The sequence below is a fragment of the Haliaeetus albicilla genome, chromosome 24, assembly GCF_947461875.1.
Source record: "Haliaeetus albicilla chromosome 24, bHalAlb1.1, whole genome shotgun sequence".
Classification (NCBI taxonomy): domain Eukaryota; kingdom Metazoa; phylum Chordata; class Aves; order Accipitriformes; family Accipitridae; genus Haliaeetus; species Haliaeetus albicilla.
In genome coordinates this window covers 16,038,313-16,056,919 of record NC_091506.1, presented here as the reverse complement: position 1 = coordinate 16,056,919, position 18,607 = coordinate 16,038,313, and the positions used below count along the sequence as shown (strand labels likewise).

The 18,607-nt window shown below is 33.0% G+C and overlaps 1 protein-coding gene across 7 annotated transcripts in view; it reads left to right on the top strand.

The window, feature by feature from the left end:
* CACNA2D3 (calcium voltage-gated channel auxiliary subunit alpha2delta 3) overlaps positions 1-18,607 on the top strand; it is a 476,807-nt gene that overhangs the window by 231,213 nt on the left and 226,987 nt on the right. For all 7 annotated transcript variants that reach the window (XR_011329699.1, XM_069812301.1, XM_069812302.1 and 4 more), the window contains 2 exons: positions 3,029-3,118; positions 10,478-10,591. Coding sequence is in view for 6 of the 7 variants with exons in the window: in XM_069812301.1 (XP_069668402.1) it covers positions 3,029-3,118; positions 10,478-10,591 (204 nt within the window). In the remaining variant the exon portion in view is untranslated. The remainder of the gene's footprint in view (positions 1-3,028; positions 3,119-10,477; positions 10,592-18,607) is intronic.

Sequence of the window (18,607 nt, the reverse complement as noted above, 5' to 3'; positions counted from 1 at the left end):
TAGAGAATGGAGTTGGTTTAAAAAATAAATCAAAACCCCCCATAAACCCCCTCCAGACAAACAAAGATCAAACCACACATGCATTTTAGTTATTTAATCCTTTTGCAGAATCACTTTGTAGCATCTGTTCACTGCGACGCCTGGAGGCAGAAAACATTGATTTGTTAAAATTCATAGTGCATGAAATTGATTTTTAACATTTTTACTATTTTGTGTCAAACGTCACTATTATATTTCTTCATATATCAACAGTGTATTTTTCAGAGCCTGCATATATGTACACCTATGGCAAGAGAAAATATTTGTTCTCCTGACAGATAATGTGACCTGAATTATACACTAGAGATGATACTGTTTACTAGTAATTTTTTGTAATCTGCTTATGCTGTATGTTCATACTTGATAATGTATACGGATTGTAATAAACATTCCACTGTACTTATCTCTGAAATATTCAAATATTTTATAAAATATTGTTTTTTTAATACCAAAATAATTCTAGTTTAATTATGAAGCAGTAATGTATTCAGAAGAGAAATATGATTTATAATAAATATTTATTTTAACATATCTGATTTATGAAAAGGTAAGATTAGAAACTTATTTCCAATACGAAAATTTGGCTGTATCGATTTTCAGAGCACTCCTCTGTTTCAGGGTGAATCCCTGTGTTAGTAGGGAAACATCTGTGGTAACTGTAAACTAACCTTAGTGCAATGTGTCTGGAAAAGATGGGCTGTGAGCACAGGGCTGCTTCAGTAGCTTGAAAAGGTCTAGTCAACACATAACTTTGATGTTATGAAATTGTTTTTGACATTGAAACAATAGTAAACTGCTTGCTTTCCATATTTTTTTAACTGTTAATGACACTTTCTATTTAAAAATATCAGCTATATGTAAAACTAGTTTTGCTAAGATGTTTCCTGGAGAATTTTATAAACATGATATATTTTAGTTCTTGAAGAATTCCAATTAACAATTTTAAATTTGTATGAACTTTACATATTTCATGAAAAACAGTTGTACTTTCTGAGCTTCTGAAAAGCTTTAACAACTGTAACAGTCCTGTGCTGTAGTTAATCCTTTTGTGTATGGACTGATGGCCATAAGTATTAAAATCACCCTGAGTACTGAAGTCAGTAGTCTCTGAATCTGACTGCTGGTCAGTTACTGTGTTTTGAAGTAGCTCAAGAAAACACACTGCGTTGTGCTGCTGACAGTTGAAGTAGCCCTTGTCTGGGAATATTTGAGCATTTTGTATTCATTCTTATTTTCATTATTACTTGTAAAGAATATGAAAGGCACAATTCAAGGCACAGCAGTATTTTAATTCTTCTACAAAGATAATTAGTTTGATTTGGTTTTCTTGCCTATAATAATGCTTTAAGACCAATGGACTGATAAATAAAAATTTTCCACTTACCTGTTGAGGTAACTTTTTTATCCAGTTGTGGAGACTGAAATAGTGCTTCACAAAGCATTGCCTCCCCTGCTATTTCCCACCACATATGTCTTTGTTTTCTTCTTACAGATTAATTATTATATTTGAAAATGTATTTAAAACAGTAATTACTAGTACTACAGAGATACTGAATAGTATTTACTTAAGTTAGCTATGTTTAAGTTGGGGAAAAAAGGAACCATTTTGCAGTGTAGCTGTATTGGCATTTACGCTATCCCTGCTTATTTAGATGAACAAGACTGTGCCTTTCGGATGTTCAAAGTATTGAGCTGCAATGAACCATATTTACTAGGTCACTATGAAATAATTGTTTTGAAAAAGCAGCCCTTTTTTGTGGCTTCAGAATTGCCTAGAGGCTAAGATGTAAATTTTCCTGTTTCGACTTACTGAAATTTAATAATCAAATAGGAAGTTCTCTGCCTTCCAATATACTGCTGTAATATCTTTTTATTTTATGAAATAATAAAAAAAAAAGTTTCCATCATAGAAAATCAGGGGAGTGAAGTACTTGTTTGTTGATGTTGCATACAGTGTCCCTTTATGATAGCATCGTTCATGATACTGTTTTTAATGATATATTGGTCCTTCTTATAAATCTAAGAGAATTTGTTTCTCCTCTGAACATTTTGTTTTCGGAAAGTAGTGCTAACATTGTTTTAAAAATGTGCTACTTAGTACTTCATAGCTTACATTTTCTCTAAAAAATTACAATTTAATGTACATATTATATAGTAGTCCTGTGTTTTTGTTGAGTGCAAAATTAATGAAATTTTTCAAACTTCTGACGTATCTGGAGAAATAACACATGTTTAGAAAGAGGAAAATATAGGACAAATTCTTACCTGTCAGCCTTTAAAAACTGCTTGTTATAAAATTTTACCCATGCTTATGGCCAGCAAGTGTGACAGTGCTTAATGGATGAGCCATTTAAAACTTCAAAAGTTTGGTTTAAGTGTGACTACACAACATAATACTGAAGATAGTCATATATAGCTAGCAAGTGGTTAGCCCTCTCTTTCTTCTTGTGTGGAGTAGTTCTTTATCAATCTAAATATTATATTGGCATTGACAAACTGCATTTAAACTGCAATAGCCTAATGATTAGGGTCTACTATCTTTTAGGGAGGGATCATAAAACCCCATAAAATCTCAAAGCTAAATTTCAGAAAGAATTATTTTTATTAAACAGCAGATCCTGAAAACTTAGAAATACATAGAAACTGAATACATAGAAATAATGTAAAAATTACTGCATGAAGCAAAAAGAAGGTATGGATATTGCTAAACAGAAATCCAAACAAAAAACCCAAAGGAAAACTATTTGAATAACTACCCAAAACCATATCTTGTGATACCTTTGCATTATTATTGTTCTAACATATCCTTAGTTTAGTGTGACTTCAAGAGTCAAAAGGATTAACCAGGAATTGCTGTGGTTTATGAATTAGTATATGCAGTCTTTTAAGCTTAAGGAGCAGGTCTAAAGAAGAATTCAGAAATCCTTAATCATTGATATCAACATGTATGTTGTACAAATATACTGACAAAACCCTGTTCATGTTTCAGCATTTCAGGGAACACCTTGACAAACTTTTTGCAAAAGGAATTGGAATGCTGGACATTGCTTTAAATGAAGCTTTCAACATGCTCAGTGAAGTAAGTTAATGCTTTTCAGATTTACACTGCTGACCCCTTTCTTACTATTTAGCAATTACTGACAATTTTAAGATAATAAATTAGAGCTAACTCAAAAATGTGATGGTAGTAAAATATTATATATAGAACAAGAATTTTATATAATCTATGTGTGGTGAAAGATATAAACAATTTTACATTTTTAGATGTATACATTTTATATTAATGTATTTTGTGTCTATATATACAGTATACACCTATGCATACATGTGTACATTAAATAAAGTTTATTTCAGTAGCTGTTCTAGGTGTTAAAAAATACTAGGGTAACATGCAAATTTCACAGTTTAGATGTTTTTTTCTCTTTGGAAGGGCTAATGTTTTAGGAGTGACAGGAATTTGTATATTCATAAACACTTTGAGAATACACGCTTATTAGAGTTGTGAAATGATTGTTCATTGGTTTGACTTCTGGCATGACAATATCTCTAATAGTTTATACAAAATAAGTTATTTGAACGCTTCTGTACGTACTTCTGTTATACTCTAAGATAAAGGGAGAAATGTAAAGCTTTGCCTAACCAGCTCATATGCATTAATATTATTTTAACTATTTATCTGCCAAAATCATTAGGCCAACTTCCTGACAATATTCTTGTGTATAATGTCCGTAAACAGGAGTGCAGTCTCTAGAAGATGAGCATCACGATCATGGAGATAATCTAGTGCATGGCATCTAGTTTCCCTCCCAAACTCCACATAAAATCAGTGTAGCATTCTTAGTTGTGCAGAAAATTGTCCTTCAAAGGCTATTTTAATTAAAATAAGACCCATTGTCTTTGTCTGAAATGCTTTTCCTCACAAAGTGCACATCAGTCTTAGTGGTTATCATGAAATGATTTTATGTACTGTATTTCAGAGACTTTTTTTTGTTATTTCTGGCAAAGGTAAAATATATTTTCATGCTATGTATTCCAGCAAGGAAAAGTTTTGGCAATACTTTGATTCAGCTGACTATATACTTTCTTGGGAGTGTATATTGGAAAAAGCAAGGAAAGAAAGGAGAAGAGTGAGCAGTAGTAGTAATGAAAGAGAATTAGTACGAGGGAGCAAACCAATGAAAATAAAATGCACCATCAAATATTTCTCATGATATTATGAATGAAAACTCTAGGTAGCGTGGTAGGACTAAAGCCATTGCTTACACTCTCTGTTAATATCAGTTTAGATACAGGGTTTCCGTAAAGGAGAGTGTTTACTTTTTTAAAAATAACTAATTACAAGCAGATCTCTTCTCCAGGATCTCTAAACTAATGAGCACTTGTAAAACTGTGAACTGCTATATCACAAAGCTACAGCAAAGTTCATTACACAAGACCTATATAGCAAATGCCATTGTGAAGGGCTAAACCACCAAATATGTCAAATGCCAGAGCAGATACTGAGGGGGAAAATGTGAGGTATTTCAGTTAGCCTCAAGACTGAGGAAAGCAGGAAACTGATTAAAAAGTGGCAAACAGTCATTTGTGTGCCAGTGCCAAGAGCCCCAAGGTGAAATACTAGCAATCAGTGATCAATGAGTCCTAAAGAAAACTTAAACTGTTATCCCAAAATATTCCCATTTTAAGACCTGGAGTATTAGCTGTAAAGTTATTTCAAAATGATGCTGCATGTAATCCCCACCTAGCATTTTTTAAGGCAAAAAAAAGAAGAAAATTTATATTTCTCTGGATTCTTTCAGAATGCTCCATCTTGCCCAAAGTTCACTCCTTTTTAACGGGAGGCCAAACCCTTGTTCCTTGCATCTCACAGTAAGCTTTCAACTGCATTAGTGAGTCAGCAAAAGTGACTAACTTTCTTTTGAAGTTACTACTAGCAGCTTGAGATATGATTGAAAATGCTTTGGTGTTTCCAGAAAAGCTTTCTCTTTATTAAAAAAAAAGAAAAGAAAATATTTAAATATTATGCATGTATTGTTTTTAATAATCTAGATCAATTAAGAGGTGAAGTGATCCTGATTTAGAAACCCCTATGTGTAGTGGAAGATTTTTAGTTTAGTTTTGTTTTGTTTTTAAAGTGAAGAGGGAGGTATCATCTAGAAAGGCAGAGCAACATCAAATTCCTGGCAGGTGAATTAAACTCATGTGGACTTTTAATCATTAAGTAACCTTTAAAATAGATTATGCAAGAACTTCTGTTGCTTTGAGTTTTTCAGACAAGATTACTTAAAGGTTTTTAAAAGCTTTTCCAAAGCAACAAAAAAAAGGGAGATTGCAATGAGATACAAACACAAGATAGTGTTTTGATGCCCAAATTATTGGGTTGAAATGTATGGACTATGTTTTTTAGATGATCAGTTTCTTCTACTAAATGTCTGATGATATTATGATGAGAATGTAGTTCCTTGTGTACTTAGGCATTCTAGTTTGTCTACAGACAGAAATTAATCTCTTCTGATACGGTTATCATGGTGGCAGTCCAGCTGGTGGTAGTTAATATTGTATAATGCTAGTGATGGATACTTCCAAGTAATCCACTGTATGTTTCTTTCTAAGAACAGCTTGTCCTTGAGAGAGAATCACACTTCATATCCAGAAAAGTAAATATATATATTTGTGTGTGTGTATATATATCAGCTTTAAAGAAGAAATTTACAATGTTTAGAGACAAGCTTTCAAAAATAAACAGTTCAATGCCCTGTTCATACTACTTGAACCTCTGTAAAATATTCAGGGCATCTCTTCTCTATGAGCCAAACTGGCCTCCTGACATCCTTCCAAGACAGTCTGTTTCCAAGAAATCTATAAACTCTATGTCTGTGGGCTCCAAATAACTGCTATTAGTGGGATCTGTAGGTGTGTATTACAGAAGATCCTAAGTTTAGGGCTGACAGTTTAGACCCCTGTCTTGCTCCTTGACAGTTCAGATCCAGAACTAGTTCGCTTTATCATTCTTGGTTTGAACAATGCCTTGGAATGTTGACTGTTTCTAATACATTCATTAGAAATCAATTCACCCTTCCTCTCTAGTCAAAGTATGGGTCTGAAAAGAGGCACCATTTTAACAACTACAGTGTGTCTCCTTTAAACTGAGATACATTTCTTTCACTGTAAAAGTTACAGGGACGTAATTCCTGTCTCACAAATTAAATTCAGTAAAACTTGCTATACTACAATTAAGCTTAGTAAGGATTAGTAAAGAAAGCTGAAAGAACATTTTTATAGTACATTTTTAAATTTCCTAACTTTTCCCAAGCCATCTATTTTTCAGCTTATCTAGCCTTAGTAGATTCCATGACTTAAAAATCATGTACTTTTAGAATTAATATGCATCCTAACTAACCTCAATTGGATTTTAAGCATACAGAAAACTAGTCACAACTCATGAATTAATAGATGATAGAATAAAGACTGAGCTATGCCAACTGATGTTTTTAGAAACTTTATTATTGTCACTCACATTTACCAGGATTGTTTTGGAAAGAAATATTTCAGTCACAAATACAACAAGCAAATTTCTTTATTCCGCTCCCCGCTTCCCAACCCCTGGGTCCTTTTCCTTTTCTGTCTCCTTCTTGTTTTCCTTTTTTTCAACTGAGCTTATATTTGTGAAAATGTATTAAAGTGTTTCCTTAAGTATAGTCATTTATTTTTGGGAAAAAAAAAATCTGTTAATCTGCTGGAAAAAGAAATTCTCATGTAAAAATAAGTAGCAAACTGTCTTTTGATTGAAGGATGTACCTTGCAAATGAGACCTCAACAAAATATTCTCCAAAGGGTTTGACTTGACAAGTGTGCCTGCCATTATACCGTAGGATCATAGATTAACTAATGGTTCCAGTTCCTTTGTATTCATCTTGAAGCACAATATTGATCAGTTCTTTTCCAGGCATAAAATCCTAAAATGAAAGGATGAGGATCCTCCTCCACCCACTGCCTTCGCCCAGACAGTGTGGAACTAATTCCTTCATGTGGTGCATGCCAAAAATGGCAATGGGAAAAGCTGCATGAAGTAAAGAACACTCTAGGTTGTTTGTAGAGGGTTTATTAAGAACCCCATTATGGGCTCTGAATATAGTCTCAGGAAACAGATACGCAACAGTAAATAGCAACCAGCCTTAATACAAGAGATGTTCTATACTAGTCTTCCAAATCTGTGTAAACAACAACAAAAAAACCATTACAGTGATCAAGAAGGCCTGAGATGAAATTTTTTTGTTCTGTTTTAAAATCTGTGAGGCAACTGAAGTTATAATGATGAATGTGGTATAAAAATCTCATTAGGTAAACAGATAGTTTTGGGAATAAAGGGAACTGACATCCCATGTACTGAATTGTACCTAGGATGAGTGAGAGTCTTTTGATCTATAAAGTCATGATGGATCATGCTACATGTATGTTCAGATTTATTCAAGGTAGAGTAATGACTGTTTCTATCTATACTATAAAAGGGAGTATAATAGCTTCAAGCCTTGTTGCATATATACTTCCAGAATTGACAACATAAAAATCTTTTCTGTTATATACAGGTGTATCAGCAAAGTTGCTGAGAGCTTCTATTAAGCAGCGTAGGCCAGAGAAAAAGCTACTTAAACTCTCCTTAAAAGAGTACAGCTAACCATTTTCTACTTTGTCTATAGGATGTGACCTTTATGTGCCAGAAATCTATTCTTGTGAATTATAGGTTAGCTAAGGATGTCTGGTCTACATTTAAAAAAAAGAAGGGGGGGGGGGAGGAGGAGAGAAAAAAAAAAAGGAGGCAAAAAAAGGGAAAGGAAAAAAAGAAAAATCTTTGTTTTACACAAATAGTCCATTAAGATTCTGGTTGGATTTTAGAATGGTTCAGGGGTTACACTAATTATACCCAGTTAATTTTGCCTTGCAATTACCTTTCAGTATTTGCCTAGGTTGTTAAGACTTGAAGATGGTTGATACTGATGTCTTTGAAAAGCACGTTTAAAAATCCACTTCCAAATTCTTTCCAATCATCAATTTATGCAGTGTTCATTATACAGTGTAAGAATATAGAAGTGCTTGGTACTGTAGTTAGGCACCTACTATGTCATGTGACAACCGCAATTATCTCTTTTGGTGACAAATGCAGTCTTTGCGGTGATTACCTTTAAAAAAAATCATAGCCAATTAAATAAAATTCTGTGACATTTCAAAGACTGTTAATCACAACCAAATGCTGTAAATGTCAGGATGCATTGAAATTTTTGCTGCTAACTGATGAATCACTGAGTTAATTGTAGTTCATCATAAGGCCCTTGTCATTGTTATTATTATGGAAAACACTTTCATCACTCTTGCTATTCAATAAAATTAAAGTTCTAGACAAATATGAGAAGATATTACTCATCAAAGCATTTTAATTTAATCTCATTCTTCAAAATATTCAAACAGATAACTACATAGAATAATGCAGATGCATAGAGTGATGTTTTAAAATAAATATATGGAGTCGTTCCCCCTTTGTTATTTTCCCTTTTAATATACCTTGTCTCTTTCAAAATATGTTGTCCATATGAAGAATATATCACTTGACCAAGTAACTTCAACTTTATGAGAAAATATTGGATCTAAGATCATACTAATGAAGGAATGCCACTTTAATAATTCTGGTTCTGGTTAAGACTGGAAAAACTGTCATGACTGAAGAATTTTAAGGATAGACTGCCTTGCAGATATCACAGATAAGAGTTTTCGCACAGGCAGTGACCAAATATAGCTAACTCTGTAAACCCACATTAGTTTCCCTTTAAGTAACACGTTTCTATTACTGTTCACTGAGGTTCTTGCTTGATCAAAAGGAAACTGACCTGGAGGGGAGCTGTAGATGATATAAATGATTGTTGAATGATATTTATGGATGTGATTACTCAGATATAGAAATGTGAAGGCAGAAGAAAAAGGACAGAGCACTGCTGGAAGCCACCATCAACTCCTTTTCCTACTGCAGGCATGTCTACAAAGATGACATTTTTAGAAGTTAAGAACTTTTTCTAGAAAAAAGGTTTTTAGAGTTTTGGGAAGAACAGTGAATATGTAAGGGTGAGTAGACTGCAGAAAACTTAAAGACAGAGCAGTTGCTATCCCAAATCAAACTAGAACACTGAATAAATTTTGTTGAATCCAGAAGCTGTCAGAGTCACTGCAAGGTAATCCACATTTAAACTTAAATACTACTTCTCAAACAGGACCACCCTTTTTTGGCATTATTCATCACAGATAGGCTAGTGAGGTGGGACAAGGTAATTATTGCTTGGCTTTCTCAATACCAAGAGAAAGGTGCCAGGATGAGACCTTGTCTGACCTCAAAGTTGGTAATGTACCTGAAAACTACATAGGAAGAGAACAAAAGAAGATTGTTCATTCATTAGCATGTACTCAAATGTTAGACCAATCTATAGAGTTGTGTGTTAATGCCCCAATTTATCGATCTTCTCACAGATTTTTTTAGTGTTCATACAGAGTAATTAAAAATCAAATAATTTTCCAACTTTGCATATTTTGCTAAAAGCTGGATGTTTCACCTAAGTTCCTTGAATATATAAAATAGTACACAGATAAATAAGAACCTATTGTGCAATAAGAGCAAATGGAGACAGATGGTTTCAAAATTAAGGCACCAACTCCAGAATCAAGAGATCAAAGCTTCTGTTGTGACTCAGTCCAATTTACTTGTTCTTTGACCAGGAGAAAATCCTGTTTGTGGAATCATGAAACTTTCTTTGCGTACTCCAAAGGATATGTTGACTGCTGTCTAAGTACCTGTGCTCAAGTACTGCTGTTCAGTGACTTGAATTACTTATATGTATTCATTTCAAGTAATAGGAGAATCTGAGAATATATAAATATTAACTTGATTCCCTGAGATAAACATTTTATGAAAAATAACATATGGAATGTAATCCTGCGTGAATATGAATGCCATATGAATAGTCATATGCCTCTCTATAAGTGGTCTATCTTCTGTACTTCAAAGTAAAATTATGTCATTAATTTCTTCTTTTTGTGTAGCTTGTTCTTTTAAAATTATATTTAAATCAAAGCAAACCCTATATAGATGCATCAATACAGATCATCTATCTAAAACAGGGGAATACGCTTTTAATTTGGGGAAGGGCTATAGTTATGTATGTTTCTTATTTTTCAAGCTGATAAAATGGGGATATATAATGAATCCAGATTCTGTTACACAACTGAAGTTACAATTCAGCAAAAACGTAATATCTATGATAAAATGTTTTCAACCTGAGGCTTTTTCACCTACTTCTAAGCATGCTAGGTTTGACAAGATCCATGTTTATCCAGCATGATCCTATCTATCTTCATCTAACAGCAATGTGCTGTAACTAATGATCGTTTCCTTTCACAGTTCAATCACACAGGACAAGGAAGTATTTGCAGCCAAGCCATAATGTTGATTACTGATGGAGCTGTGGACACATATGATACAATATTTGCAAAATACAATTGGCCAGACAGAAAAGTAAGTATGTTCTCACCTTTATTTGATGGAAAGCCCAAAGCTTCATACCCAATATAAACTGTATGCCTATTGAAAAGTCAGTAACAATCCTTCTAATGATCTAAAAATGATTTTGGATAACTGGATGTTTCACTAATGACAAAAATGATTCTTAAGTGATATTGCTTGAGGACAGAGATGGCCTTTTACTGTAGTAATGAACCTAGGATAATAAGTTATTAAGGAAATATTTCCCTCCAGGGTACATTTTTGACCATTATATGATGCTTCCCCTGTGGACATCATTAAACATGAAAAAAACTTTTCTCTTCTTTCTCCCAAAATATTCATTAATAATTCAATGCTTTTTGAAACTAAAGAGGGGTATGTACTGTGGACAGTGAACAGTTTACTGTGACTGGAGAAGGAACAGATGTAGTACTCAGTTTTTTAATAAAATCTCACCAACTCTACCCCTCACTCTGCCAAATAAAGACATTAAAAATACTATTTGGTTCTATCAATCTGTATAAAGAAATTTACCCAGAATTAAATTACCTTGTTATATAACACATGGATGTTATACAGTAATGCAGAAATCCCTTGAATTTTCCTGATGAGAAAGCTCTAGTAGGCCTGATGTTTGGATGTGAAATAATTTCCTTCTCTACTTTTTATCTTCTGCTAAGGAAAGTTTTGGGACTATTTTAGGAAGTTTTTGTAGTCTGAGATACCTGTCATTTTATATGCCTGTGGAAGCAACAACCACACTCTTCAAAGTGCAATTTGAGCAAGTAATTGATTAATATGAGTGTGCTGCATGGGGTTTCAGTATTCTGTGGGAAAAAAGTAGTAGCTTTGATTTGTATTTTTTAGACAAGTTTCTCTCTTTTATAAAGTTACATTTGTTTTTTATTCTCCCTTTTCTTGTTTACCCGAACTAAACCTCATCTATTAGCAATCAGTGAGCCAGAAAAAATGGGTAATTGGTGATTTTTTTTTACTGATCTTCTGAAAATGTTATGTCAATTACTGTCATTTCATGTAGTAAAATTGACATACAACTATTCAACTTTTTGTTAAGAGTTTCTTATTCAGAGAAAGTGGAGTGATAACTAACTGCAATCAGAAGATCTATTTTTCTCTTCAGATACCCTGCTCAGTCCTTTTATGTAACTTCATTCTCTAAAAGGAGAAAGTTCATACTTTTTGTGATTTTACCAGGACATGCCAGGAAGTCTGTCATCTTTAAAAATATGCAAGAATACATCAGTATTTGCGTATATCCTGAGGAGACCTGTAATACTTCTCATGTGAATTGATGCTAGTCCTTGTGTAGTGGAAGGGATGAAGAAGGTCAATATTTAATTAATGCATTAAGATGTAGAACTAGGTATTATGAAAGAAGTTCCATTGCATGTCAGCTTTTGTCCGTTTTGGTATTTATTGTATTATTGGGTCACATCTCAATTGGCAATGGCAATATTGCTGAAATATTTGTTTCCCCTCTGTGACATACAAGAAGTACCTCCTTGAAATGTGGTTATCAACTATTTACAAGTTGGATGAGAGTATGTGACCTTTGATCTTTGTCTCCCTACTTTTCTTTAGTGCTTTTCACTGAGATTATTTGTTGTTGCTATTTACGTGAAAATATCACCTGCCTTTTCTTATTCTGTGTTTACTGTTGAAGAGGGGTCTTTCCTCAGGGTTAAACCTTTTATTGATTTTTCTGTTGATTAATTAGACATATGGAAAGTTACAGCTTTATAAAATACACTTGTCTGTTGAAATTACTGAATAATTCTGGAAACAGTAACATACTTGAACTGTAGCTTGTTTTTCAGATATTTAAATATTCAAAATGGAATCTTTTTTTATCAGACAGGTCATATGATACATTTTTCTTTCTAAGTAAATTAGTGTAGCTCCTTAATATCATATGGCTTAAGTTTTTTATCAGCTGGCTGTGCTCATATAAATGTCTGGTAGTAATATAGTCTCAATATCTGTCTTAAATCCATCTTTGTATTCACGCTTATTTCCGAATGTTTTTTGAGAGAAACAAGACAACTATAACCTGATTGTGAAATTATTATGTTAGTAGCTGCTTCTTCAGATCACAAATGTTTATAAACAACAGACAAAATTTTTTCCTTTTTTTTTTTTTAATTCCAAGATGTTTGCATACCCTTTTATCTCTATAGAAATGGTCTGAGAGCTGTTAATTTCAGCTATAGGCTTCCATATTTACTCTTAATACTTTAGTCAATTAAATCTTGTAATGGTTCAAGGTTTCAATGATCAGATGATGTATGAAGAATTTTCATTAAGCAATATATAAATTTAAACAAAATAAATAAAGAATATGAGGAATATGACTAAATCTAAGGTAATCTAAATTATCTTTGGAATTTCAATCAGTATTTCTGGCACCTTCTCCCTCCCAGTAATTTTATCTCCTTTCCTGTTTTGATATGATTGAGTGACTTTGTAGGCTAGCACTAGCTCTGTTTTATGAAAACATAACTCATTTTGTTCTACTGGAAAGGAGGCTTAAAAATGTAAAAACCTTGTGGCCAGTCTTTCCTCTCTTATTCAATGGGATATTATCTGATTTAAGTTGTTAAGTCCTCAAATGTTCCATGAGAACATTTGGCTTTATCTAGCAAACACTGATGTCTAAGGAGATGTACAGAATCTCTCAGAAGTATGTACCTCTGATGTCTTATATTTTCTTATACTATGAAGTTAGTTCCTCTCTTTAAGTATGGGAAGAGACCACGGGAAAACTCTATCATATGAAATCAGTAAGGAAAGCATTCTCTGAAACAGTCAGCTAAGTATTTTCATAAAACCATGTGCTATATATCTTTCATGTGCAAATCAACAGCTATATCTGAGATAACAATACTTAGCACAGCTGTTGCAATAAGCATCAGGACAGGTTTCCCTTCGAGTATACTTCTGCAAAGGCCTAGCATGAAGAATCCTAACTTGTTTAGCAAGGACACAGTGTTTAGAAAGTAGCTTTTACTTAGTGTGCAATATTCTACCCAACTCTTATAAAATATTTAATGTACTATAGTGTTCTAAACTGTATATTAAAAAATATGTAGAAAAAAATCAAATTAGTTTGTCCTCTTTTCAGCCTGAAATATTTCACTATGAAAAACATAAAAGATTTCCATATGTATGCTTTAATGCATTAGAGCTTTCAATGTTCTTAGATTTGTTATTCTAGAAAAGAATTATTGAAAACGCAATATCCTACATATTTGCAGTGTCAGTGTGCCTAAAAATTATGCATGCAGTGCCATTCAAGATCCTCTGCTTTTGCATTACACCATCTTTATTCTCTCCAAAGCCATTTTTTATATTTATAAATCACACGTTTGTACTGCTTAGTAGTTTTTTTTCTTGTATTTTTTGTTCTCTATTCATTTATACATTGCCTTGCCATCTTTCTTATCATTTATGTTTTTCCTGCCATTTTGATACTGTGGTGGACAGTGGTGGACAAAGGAATAGCTCTAATTGAGATAAGTTCTTAAGTTTTGGTTTACCTCAATTAACCTGTCAGCAATTATCTATTTCAATTATGTTTTACATAATGTTAGATAATATTAAATATATCATCATTAGTTGCAGCATAAACATCTTGTTCTTTTATAGAAAGGAACAAATTCTTCATATAACTGTTAAGGCTTTGCCAGTTTGTTGGTGACAATCTCTAAAAATGGAGAGTGAAAACACACTATCACCATCTAAATAACAATTCACAATTTCTTCTTTTTTTCCAAGCCATTTATTTCTTTGCAAAAAATAGTCTTTTTAAAAAAGATACTTGTGTAAACAGTGATAAGAGCACTTTATTACATATAATTGTAGATGTATTCTGCCTGACAACTGATCAAAAAGCTGCTTTTTTCTGATAATGTATTAAATAAAAATTGTGTTGCAATAATTTTGAAATGGAAGAACTTGGCTTCAATTAAATCTCCCAAATTAGCTTAAATTAAGTAATTGAGTTTTCTGGCAGGACATCAGCCTGATTTGTGTGTAAGGTAGAGAATTACGACCATCAAAAGACTGTTTAAAATTATCTGGTGGACTGTTTCCTTGAAAGAAGGAACACCTTCATTCTACTGTTTTTTATATGAGTCCCTATCTCCGCACCAAAAAACTCCACTTCCCCATGTTCTCTTAATATATTCTGCTACTTAAAATGTAAATCTAGTGGATGCTATTTTTATAACATACTATGCTTTATTTGTATGACTAAGGCTTTAAGTTAATGTCTACTTCCTTTTTTTATGAGTCCATAAATGTGATCTTGTACCTGAAGGAGGTAGATTCTCATGCATTATAAATGAGTTTATGCTATGTACATAATTTTTCTCATTCATGAAACTTACATTCAATATTTTCAAGTTTCAGTAATTCACTTATGACAGCTCTGCCACATAAAGTACTAAAAAGAGAACAATTAATCTGCAGGAGTAAATGAATCTACGCTGTCATAAAAAAGCCCAGGTTTTCACCATGTAGCAGAAATAAGTATTTAAAAATATTAGTACCAAGAAAGTGTTTGTTTACAATTATAACTATGATATAGTTGCAATGCTTTTTTTTGTTGTGTTTTTTATTTTTTGGTTGTTTTTTTTTTTACATGTGCTATTTCACGAGAAAGCCTTTAAGTCTCAAAATACCATTTTGATGTCAGTTGGAACAAAGAATGTCATGCTTTTACTGTATATTATTGCTTCTAGTATTATAACCAAATGCACTATTAGAAACCAAGCAAAATACTGCACTTATATATTTCACTAGGTACCTTATTCTAATTTAAAAGCATGAAAAGATGTTGTTGTTGTGGGGCGGGGAGGGGCAGGCAAATGGATACGACTACAGGAAAAGATAGTCCTTCAGGTTTGCTCCCAGAAAGTAGTACCACTAATTGCCTCTTCTTAAATAACACAGTCCTACCTCCTCGCTATTGGAAAATTCCAGGAAGGTAACTCATCAGAAATTCCAGGAAGGTAAACCTTGTGAATATTGCTGAAATGGTATAGCACATCTAAAAATGAAATGACAATGTGATCAAAGATATTGTCAGAGCTTCAAGCCCTGTCATGCTCTCTGTTGAAAGCCATTTTAGTCACTAATTGAAAATTAATAAACTTGGAACAGAAACTTAGATACTTAAATATTATCTACTTAGATAATATTTAATGTATTTTGACATTTTAAATACAGCAAGACTGTTCTCAGTATGTTGTGCCATTGCAAAGGAAAATAATGTAGTAAATCCTTTTGTATAAATGTATGAGGGAACACTTTAAAACCCTAGTGACTCACCAGCAGCTCCTTGAAGTCTCATGATTCTTTTTCACTACTGGCTAAAATGACCAACTGCCTGCATATTTTGCAGCATGGGTCTTTTTCTCTCCTCCTTATCCCCATTGTTTTTATGTGGCTATCAAGTTCTATACTTCAATAAAGCCCTTCTCCTCATTGTTTTGGAGAAGCCCAAAAGCATTTCATCCATGACCATGATTCAGGGCAGAGTCTAAAATCCCATTGAGATCAAGGGGAAATAGGTATATAATTGAAGTATATAACCAAATATTTTTGTGAAATTTCAGTTTGAATAGAGTCTTCTAGTATTCCTTTTTCAGAGGGCTTGATGCAGCACTCACAAGTGGTCAAGGAAGATACCATCTTTGTGAGCCGTTGTGACTTGCAACATCCAGAAATGAATGTTCTGCTCCCTTAGCCTGAGAGCTCTTCACTTGGTGATATTGTACCATGTGCAAAATCTGGAAAAGAAAGCAAAAGAATCATTGAATCAATTGAACTATATCCTTCCCTTTGGGTTTGTCCTTTGATCCTGAAAAGCATTTGCTTTCATAATTATCTGAAATAGCTATATGGTATGGCAGATATATGCAAAACCAGAAGCAATAATCCCTCACTACTTAGTAAAGTGAAATGGAAACCAAAAACCCACCTCATTTTCTAGAATCAAATCCAGCTAGACAAGCCAGAAGTATCTCCTGAATTTTGTCTCTGTTGATAAGAAGGAAGGATGAATGTAGTCTAGAATTAATGTTTTGCTTTTTATTTTTTTATTGTTTTTTTTTAAATCTGGGTTAAAAGTACCACCACATTCAATTACCGTACTCATTATTCTGCCGCCTTTCACTTACTGGGCAAGTAACAGACAATAGAACGTCATCTGTCTATCTCCTACTATTCTGAGGGCTATGGGGAGAGTTCATTTTGTATGGGAGAGAAATTATTTTCTTTCTGTTTATGAACCATTACAACAAGTCAGGGATTTAAGGTGGTTTGTGTCAGTGCTAAGACTTCAGGTAGGGTGAATATAAAGAATACCTGCAATAACATCTGTATTCCTATTGCTGAATGATTGTGATGCAGAAAGACCTAACAGCTAATGCTGCCTATATCTGAATAGAACTGTTGAAACGTCAAGATAAATAGTTCCATGACTTTAAAGTATTTATACCTGCTTTTGCATCTGCTTTGTATGAAAAATTTCAAGTCTGGAAGGTCTCTGGGTCTATATACAATACTTAAAATTATAACTGAATCCAGAGATTAGCACCTCAAAATTTGCTGGATTTTGATTTGATTTCATAATAATATATTTGCTGACAATAATAATCAGTTGATAACTCCCTAGCTATGTGGGACTTTAATGCATAATTTTACAGGATCAATATTTATAGTACATTTAATAATATACAGCATTATGCTGTCCTAAATACTTAAGAAAATACTTAGTCATTACTGGTGACTATGGGTCACTTGGTCACTAAAGACCTTTAATTCAACCTGCTCATTTATATTAGAGATCTGTGAAATAAATATTCACCTTTGATAATTCTGCATTTTATCTTTTTTAGTAAAAATTTATTTAGTGAGTTTAAAGATGACCAACAATCTAGTGGCTTCATAATATATATACATAATATATATACAAAATATATATACACATATTTTTATATATATATATATATATATATAAAAAATTCCCCAAACATTTAGATTCTACCATAGGACAGGAAAGAATGCTTTCCATACCCTCCTTTAACAAAGGAAGATGAAAACATGACACGTTTTCATTTCCTTTGTCTGAAAACTATCCTAAAGACAAACATGAAATCAAGTGGATGCTGTGAAAATAGGCTACAAGAAAATGGGTAGCTGCATTGTGGCATTGCATTGGTGACAAAACATCTTTTTCTTCATGTCTGTTATCCACAAGATTACAAACCTTTCTGCAGATTTTTAACCAAGTCTCTGTAGCTTAGGAACCTGCTGATGTTGGCAACATGGAACATTAGTACAGCAAATTGAATGTCTCATGTACAATGTTGTCAGGCTGTTATTAAATTGATTTTTTTTTCTAAAGAGACTGAAGTACTTTAGATGCGGATGTTATTACTGCTACACAAGCTGTATGCTTTATTACTGGTTATCTCAAGAACAAAAGAAGGTCCAGACACTTTATAGGCCTTTCAAGCTATGACATAACTTACATTAATTAGCTATCTTTTTAGGCGCCCCTGCAGTATGATGAAAGATAGAGTATGAGATCAAACAAAAGTTCTTGATTTGGGGATAAAGGGAAACAACTCCTCACAGAAATGTTGTAGTCCTAGTTTCCTGCCCCATCTGCAATTTTTGGGGGGAAGAAAAAAAGGTTTAAAAAAAGATTATTCTTTTCTGCATTATTACTTCTCCCTTTTAAAGAGAAAAAAAAGCAGGTAGGTTTCTGTTTCAGTGAATACCTTTTTTTTTTTTTCTTTTGTGAGAACTACCAGAATGCTGTCTATGAATTGGTCACTACTGTTTCTACTTGTATTCTTTAATATGACACTCAAAGTAGTTAAGAATTCTTTTCTAGGTCAATGTCAATTTAATTTGCCATGAAGAAACTCTTTCTGCAGTGCTTAAAACCAAAAACTTGGAGATGTTTTTTGTGAAGATAAGGGTAATTGAATCTTA